Source organism: Simochromis diagramma, unplaced genomic scaffold (genome assembly GCF_900408965.1).
Source record: "Simochromis diagramma unplaced genomic scaffold, fSimDia1.1 OVJJ01000596.1, whole genome shotgun sequence".
NCBI classification, from domain to species: Eukaryota; Metazoa; Chordata; class Actinopteri; order Cichliformes; family Cichlidae; genus Simochromis; species Simochromis diagramma.
In genome coordinates, this window is record NW_024387245.1 from 3,684,831 (window position 1) to 3,693,420 (window position 8,590).

Genomic DNA, 8,590 nt, shown 5'->3' on the forward strand with positions numbered 1-8,590 from the left:
TTAGTAGATTGTTGTCTTTAGGGTTTAAACATTTATTTCATGGGTCAATATTTGTTTTAGGAGGGCTTTGCTTAATTTCAGAACTAAGCTGCAGTACAGAGTGACTTGGAGGTTTGACACTACTTTTTACAGAGAATTAAACCCACCTATGAGTAATCTTTCTCACTGGCAGATCGGCAGCAGAAGTTGGTTATTTAAATGCAACTAAATGCAACTCGGCAAACTCCCAAATCTCTGCTTTCATAGAGGTGCTCACATGTGTTGACAGTCATTTAATCAACTCTCGTAAGGGCTTTTTGTTAAATAATAAGATGGGATAAAAACTCATGTTTGGGTTATTTGAGGTTTTATTTACTCATATTTATTTACCTCATTTTAAGGCCTGCTAAAGAACAGATTACTTTTATTTTATCCTGCTGTGTAAAATCTTATGAGTATACTGCAAGTGAAGTTACCTGAAAAGAAAGTTAAAATCTGAAATGACACTCAAAAAATATATCTCAAAACATGTCTTTTTATTAATTGTATTTTAAATTCATCAAATCATTTGGGATCACACTTTTTTTTTTTTTTTTTAAACATGAATAAAGTAATAAAAAAACTATCTGGTGCATATTTGTTACTAATAAGCCAAAAATAAGTGCATATAATTAAAAAGTGTGAGTAGTAGCAGAGTGCCTTTTGATGCCGTAAAAGTTTATTACACACTGATGATCATGTGATAACCTGTGTCACTGATGTTTGATCAGTAGCTTTATCTCTTTGGGCCTCCTGGGTTATTGTGTAAAATGAAAATAGGTCGCTTGTTTTCCAGCTCGCAGCCACATTTCCTCTCCTGTTTGTTGGAACAAAGTTAAAATGTTTTTCACCTGGACTTTGCTGGCCCTGCTTTTTACGTTGATTTTACTGTGAGTATTCCTCCAAAGCAATAGCTGGGTGTCATCCTGGCAGAGTTTTTTATTTTTTACTGTCCAACTGATGATCCCAATTTTTCTCCTTTTTTTGTAACACAGGTATGGAATTTGGCCATATCGTTTTTTCAAAAAGCTGGGGATACCTGGACCTCGGCCCCTGCCTTTTATTGGAACGATGCTGGGCATGAGGAAGGTACGCACAGAAACCAAACTCACCTTAGAGACTGGGATATGAAGAGCTGACTGATTTGATCCTTGAGAATTCGAGATGAGTGAGCTCTCTGTATACTTTAGATGTCCTATTCAGTGTTTTTTTTTTTTGACACTAAAACAGATTTTCTTGTAACTTCTTGTAGGGAATTCTTGCTTTTGACCAAGAGTGCCATGCGAAGTATGGGGACATCTGGGGGTGAGTTATTGCTTCATCAGTATACATACAAGAAATCACCAGGAGGTCTGTTGATATCAAATTCTGTCTGTGAGCCATGATCACTGCCATGATCACTGGGACAGGGTGGAAAAATATTCACTGGCTCACATTTTTCATGAAGCCATTTCTCCTTTTGGCCTGAAGCAGATCTCTTTTAGTGGAAGCATAGCATCCAATTTTCTTTATTTTAGGAATAAAAGTGGAAAAAGGTTGGGGATAGTTCTTTACAACACAAGGCGAAGTTTCTGAAATGCATATATCCTACTATATCTACACTAGGTTCACAAACAGGTTCACAGTATAAGTATGTCAAAATTCCTTTATCAATATTTAGATTAAAATTTATATAAAATGATTAATAGAAGATTTGAAAAGCAGTTATTTCACTTCAGCTTTAAATTTGTTCATCCTTTTTCCCTCTTTTTTTGCCAAATGAAATCCAGTCAAAATATGAGTTCAGGGAATGTGAAGTCATGTATTTATTTAATAATAATAGGACCGTGATATCCCATTCGTAGCATCATGTGTAATCGATGTAATCACTATCGATGTGTAATTTTACTACCTGCACAGATGAAAAAACCTCTTTGATTACCTGAAGGTGCTTTACATATCCAGATGCTTAATAATGCCTTAAATGATTTGCTGTGATTTAAGATACTGTGAAAGGCTCTTTCCTTTTCTGCAGGTTGTACGATGGACATACGCCGGTGTTAATGGTGACCGACCCTGAGATTGTTAAAACTGTGATGGTAAAAGAGTGCTACTCTTTATTTACCAACCGCAGGGTAAGAGGCTCCGCTTTCTATCGTACAGTAGAGTGAAAATTCAGCAAATCATGAAACCTTTGGATGTCCTGTCAGCCCAACACTCCCCAAAAGAGTTTTATCTTTTGCCTTTTTTTTGAAAGCTAAACTGAAATATGTTCCCCCCTAGATATATCATTACCTTGGGGTAAAAGGGCAGGTTAATAATTACGTTTTACTCTGGCCTGTCCAAACTGTTCTAATTCCATATATATTGATCTGTCCAAACAAAGTACTATATGAAAATGCATAATATAGAGCTAACACAGAAATGATGCTACAAGATATTACAAATGATATTACATTATCTGAGCAAACTACACGTGTTGTTAGGGGACTGGAAGATGTTGGTGGAAGCAAACTGTAAACACTAAGAGTAGTTTTTCCTTGTCGTTTTCCTTTTCAAAGGATTCTGGTTTCTTCAGCGAACCTCTGGATGATGCAGTGGCAGCAGTGAAAGACAAACGGTGGAAACGGATTCGCAACACTCTGTCTCCATGCTTCACCAGTGGAAGACTGAAACAGGTCGATATCATATGTGGGTTTATTAACCACGTCTGTGTTTAATGTGCGCTTACAACAAAAGTAATAGATTTATTTCTTGTTCAAATGTCATCACTTTGTATTGGGTTTTTTCCTCAAACTACTTATACAGGCATCATTAAAAAGTTTTGGCACCTTTACACATAATATATAAAATCACTAACATTTAGCTGTTTCTTTGGATAATACTGACATAAAGGTACACAGTAATTTGAGGTATTTCAGGAAATCACTAACATAAGGCACTATTTGTAGCTCCTAATAGCCTTATTTCACTATTTCCACTTTAATTTAAAGTGAATTGTGTTCTGGTACTTGCCGTTCCTTTTTTAAGTTCCCAAAGTGTGCAAATAATTATAGCTACATGTTGTCCACGGCTCAAAATATAACCACATAACAGACACTTTTGGCTGCCCCCTTATTCAAAAGGTGTCATTACACCTATTACATTTAGCAGATTGTTATACTAAATTTCTGTCTTCTCCTGGTACCAAACCAGTGAGTTTTTGCTTGTTTGGCAATTGTGAAAACCACCTTATTATGGAGCTACCAAACATACCACTAGTTGTTGTTATTATTATTATTGGATATCACTAATTATTTATAAATCCTCAGAGAAATCAGTAATTTTCAGAATAAACAAGAATTTGACTCTTTTATTGCTCTTTTATTGTTTTATTTTGTGGCAAACATGGGTATATCTCTCCAAAATAAAATAAATATAATATAATTCTCTTATTTTGTCTTTTATTCCTTTAAGGTTTTTCCCCTCGTTGCTCGCTATGCAGAACGACTTGTTGCAAAACTTGAGGAAACAAATTTGGATGAACCCATCAATGTCAAACAGTATGTTGTTAATCTTTAATATGCCAGCACATTACACTGTTCATCCTAAAATAACTGAAGCATTCACCACATGTATTTTCAAATCTTATAGGTTTGTAGCTCCTTACAGTTTGGACACTGTGACCAGTGCTTCTTTCAGTGTGGAGACAGACTCCATAAACAATCCAAACGACCCTATTAATGTTCAAATTATGAAGGTCCTTAAAGTCAACACTGGGCTTTTCTTTTTGCTAAGTATGACCTTACTTTTACTCTTTTACACAAACTCCATTTGATCATATCCTTTTGTTAACCACTCTTTACTCTTCTTTCAGTGGCATTTCCCCTCAGTCGTTGTCTGTTAAAGCAGCTCAAAATTGAGATCATGCCCAAAGAAAACATAAACTTTTTCCTCAACATTATCAAGCGATTTAAAGATGAGCATCATGAAGCCAAATCTGTAAGCATTATATCTGTAAAGGAAGACCAACATTATCTAGTCTGTATGCACTTACCTCTGGGTCATTTTCAAGTCCTGCTCTGAATGCTTGTCTGCTTTAAACCAGACACGACCAGACTTCCTGCATGTGTTGATTCAAAGTGAGATCCCAGAAAAGAACTATAAGAACAATGAAGAACAGCCAAGTAAAGGTATGTTTTTATCGGAGAAGTAACCAAGCCCAAGTTAGCCTCCAGTCTCAAATATGAGGTCTCCGATATATGATGGAGTCTTAAGAGCTTTGTATTTGAGGATGAGGATTTTAAATTCAATTCTGTATAGCTGTATACTGATCATTTATTTTAACAGTTAATGTCAAAATACATATTTTAAGAGGGAAGAATACAGGGCAGAGCTCACGAATGTAGTTGAGACAAGCTCTGGGTGATAGTGAAGAGTTTTGAGTGTTTTTAAGTGTTGAGGGGAAACTGCCAAGAATGTGTTTGGTGTATCCTCTGGATAGAGGAAAGAGGACAGGGAGATTTAGTGATTTAAAAATGGAGAAGTACAAGAAAGTATTCAAACGTAGAGGTTAGCGAAGAAAATGTGAACTAGGGAGATGAAGACAGTACACAGGAGAACTGCTCTTGCTTTCACAATGTTAATGGACACGTTGACAGATGACCTCAGGCAGTGCTGTTCACCGATGACATTTGTAGTGAGCGAAGGGAGCAGGTGGAAGAAAGCCTGAAGAGATGGAGGTATACTTTGGAGAGAAGAGGGAGGAAAGTCAGTAGATGCAAGATAGAATACATGTGTCTGGATGAGAGGGAGACAGATGCTACAGTGATGCTGCCAGGAGGAGAGATACTGAAGCTATAGGAGTTTAATAGACTTGTAGTCAAGACCGCATAAACCGTGACCAAGACAAGACCAAGACCAAAGGGTATCGAGACCAAGACAAGACCAAAACCAAGACCAAGTGGAGACGAGACCAAGACCGAGACAAAAAAAGTCTTTAAACTGAAAAATTGGCTTTTGAAAAAATGACCCGGGCTTAAGCCCAGTAAGCCACCCACCCCCCGCTCCGCCAGTGGTTGACTCCAAATCTCCCGAACACTATTTCAATCTGAGAAGTAAGACCGAGACAAGACCAAGACCAAAAGTCCGTTGAGACCAAGTCAAGACCAAGACCACATAAAATTGGTCTCGAGACATCCAACTCTAGAGTTTAAATACTTGGGGTCAACCATCCAAAGCAACAGATAGTCCAGAAGAGAGTGGACTGGACATAGAGTGAAGTGGGTGTATATGAGTGCGAGGGGGGAAAGCTAACAAGAATGTAGTTGTGCCTACATGTAAGGTTTAGAGATGGTGACCCTAGAAAAGGCTGAGCTGGAGGTGGAAAGCTCTGGTTGAGCACTTTAACGATAAGGTTAGAGAACGAAGGCTGAGATAGTTTGTACATGTCCAGAGGACGGATAGTAGATATGTTAGGTAAAGGGTGTTGAAAATGGAGCTGCCAGGAGGGAGGAAAAGACTCAGAGGAAGCTCATCTATGTAGTAAAGAAGGACACGCAGAGCGTTAGTGTGACAGAGGAAGATGCTAGCGACAGTGTGAGATGGAGAAAGATGATCTGCTGTGGCGACCCCTACAGGGGGCAGCTGAAAGAAGATCAACAGTATTTGGTCCCTGCTCCACTTTTTATTACCATAAAATCTTTTGTTTTTTGTTTTAGGTTTGACTGAACATGAGATACTTTCCCAGGCCTTCGTTTTCATCCTTGGAGGCTACGACACCACTAGTAACACTGTTACTCACATCCTTTATAATCTGGCTACAAACCCTGATGTGTTGCAGACCTTACACAAAGAAATCGATGATAACCTGAAGGAAGATGTACAGTAATTCTTTACATAATTTTCTGCCATCTTTGTTTGAATAATGGACAACAATTTATTTTCTTTTTGTGCTTGCCACCTCCATTATTTGTCTAGGCGCCCATTTTATACGAGGAGCTGACCAGTCTAAAGTACCTGGACCAAGTTATACTTGAATCAATGCGACTGTTTCCCATTGCCCCTCGCCTCGACAGGGTGTGCAAAAAAACTGTCAGAGTGAATGGCCTGACCATCCCTGAAGGAACCATAATTGGGATTCCTGTGTGGGTGTTGCACAAAGACCCACGCTACTGGAACTCACCTGAGCTTTTCAGACCAGAGAGGTAAATGTGTGCCATTACAAACTTATTGAAAACTCATCCACTGGGACATAATTCTTAAAGAAAATGTTGTATTTGTGCAGAGTAACCCAGCCATATCTCTCTTTTTACACACCTGTTATGTTATTTTTTAATGTTTCAAATAGCGGAATAAACGTAAAAGTCTCATCTGTATCTGCAGGTTCAGTAAAGACAGCGGGGAGGAGGTGAACCCATACGCGTACATGCCATTTGGACTCGGCCCTCGTAACTGCGTTGGGAGGCGCTACGGCCTACTCACCACGAAGATGGTTATTGTCCGTCTCTTGCAGAAGTACACTTTGGAAACATGCAAAGAGACCATGGTAAGAACAGCACTCTGCCACATTCAGACTGTCATACAACTATGCTGTCATGTTCCTGATTTTCTTTTCTTTTTCTTTTAGATTCCACTTCAGTTTGACTGGAAGTTTGAACCTGTTCAGCCTGTAAAACTCAAGTTTGTTCTCAGAAAAGAGTGATCTAAGAGGGAACGTCTCCAAATCCCATCAAACATGTTTTTATATCTGCTGCCAAGATAAATTCACTGAGTTGATATTTTCAACTATTTTAAAATGTTATTGAATGAGAGCAGGTTAAACATCTGATTTTGCTGTGTTGATCTCTTTTAATTACTTTTATTTAAATTGTGTTGAAAAATTGATCTATTTTGTGTCCAAAAGTTACACCAGTCGGTGTCTTAAATGGACCTTACACTCAAGAGATTTTGACTTTAGCGTTTATACATTTTTAAATTGTAATTGCATTTATTAAATCATAAGGCTACTGCTTGTGCGATACACCTCTCACTGATGACTGTAGTTTTGTTATTGGTGGTATCTGTCTCCATCTAGCTTCAACAGCTGGCAACAAGGGTTTGATTTGTTCTAAACTTTGACGACTGTCCATTGCTGGTTATATAGAAAGAAATTTCAGATTGTGTCATCAAATGCAAATACTTGCATCGCCTGTTTACCGTCAGTGTCTTTCATGTTTTCACAATAAAATATGTCCGAAATCCAAAGTTCCAGCATATGTTTCCAGAACTGAGACTCTGTGCTTCTTCTCCTACGCTGACAATTTGGACAAATTTTGTTTTCCAAAAGGAATAGTTCCACATGCTCCTTCTCTTTTATTTTTAACAGTGGTATGTTGAACAAATGCAGTACTGAGTAAAAATCTGTAAAAAACTGTAAAGTTTGCCTGTTTTTACAGTGAGAGGAATGCTTTCATGTCAACAGCATCAGCCAAAAGATCAGATTATGATCCTTCATTTTCAGGACCCTCATCACATGCACTGAACATTAACTTTTTACTCCTAAGTGGATTTCACTGGAAAGGATTTCAAAGGTGATACAAAGTTTCCTAGTAAATTTTATACCATTTCATCAATTTTAAAACAACAAATAGGTTTAAAATAAGCTAAATAGAACTATTATGCTTTTAATAATTTTAACTCATATAAGTTGCAATGCTGATGGTTAACAAGTTTCAAATAATAAAGTCCGAACGTGTAAAATCCCTAGAAGGCTCACTGAGCTCCACCCACTTTGTTTAAATCATCCCTTTAGAGGGTTAAAATGGCTTGTTTCATAGACAGGATAAACTGGGGAGCTGAATAAAGCAGCGGTCCTAAACCTTTTTTGCACCACAGACCGGTTTATGCCCAACAATATTTTCACGGACCAGACTTTAAGGTGTTGCGGATAAATACAACAAAATAAAACCGGTACCAAAAAAAAAAAAAAAAGATTTATTCATAACACATGCAAAAAGGCCCAGGGAAACAGAGTTAACGATAAAAACGATTTAAAAAAAACAATAGTCATAAAAATAAAAAAAATTATAAAAACCCTGAAAACCATAAATTTCCCACCCAAACCTCAACTCTCACGGCTCGATACTGGTCCGTGGCTCGGGGGTTGGCGACCACTGGAATAAAGCATATGATAAGTAGGACAGCTTGAGCTACTCTGGAGTCCAAGTATACAAATATAGAACAGGAATTCAGCATAACTGGTCAGTTTTAATTAGTGAGCAATACAAAACATTGGTTTTTGGACTGTCAGAAAACCACAATCAAACCTGTGAGTCCAGAATGAGCCCCACTAGCTGTTGAAAAATGGGTGGAGACAGAAACCACCAACAATAGGGCTACAGCCATCACTGAGACATGCATCACTGCCAGCAGCATACTTAATGCACATGAAAGATTTTAAAAAGACTGTCTCTAGACTGTATTTATTTTATATTTATTTACTTTGTACTTATTAACCCATGAAACACATACACAAAGAGAAATCAAAATCTACCAAACTGACACAAAAGTAATCAAACAATGATGAAAAGCAAATTTAAAGCAGAAGTGTCACAAAATAATGTTTGCACAAATC

At 37.6% G+C, this 8,590-nt stretch overlaps 1 protein-coding gene across 2 annotated transcripts; it reads left to right on the forward strand.

Moving 5' to 3' along the window:
• The first annotated feature begins 609 nt into the window (after positions 1-609).
• Positions 610-7,221, forward strand: LOC120714576 (cytochrome P450 3A40-like). Of its 2 annotated transcripts, XM_040000850.1 has the most exons (13): positions 612-908; positions 1,014-1,107; positions 1,271-1,323; positions 2,033-2,132; positions 2,559-2,675; positions 3,454-3,539; positions 3,631-3,773; positions 3,854-3,978; positions 4,085-4,169; positions 5,697-5,857; positions 5,956-6,182; positions 6,361-6,523; positions 6,605-7,221. In XM_040000850.1, exons 1-13 carry the CDS (start codon positions 859-861, stop codon positions 6,677-6,679), a joined length of 1,479 nt encoding a protein of 492 aa, XP_039856784.1. In that variant the 5' UTR covers positions 612-858; the 3' UTR covers positions 6,680-7,221. The 2 variants fall into 2 exon arrangements, with proteins under 2 accessions (XP_039856785.1, XP_039856784.1); XM_040000851.1 differs by lacking the exons at positions 3,854-3,978; positions 4,085-4,169 and having other exon boundaries at positions 610-908.
• Positions 7,222-8,590: the final 1,369 nt, after the last annotated feature.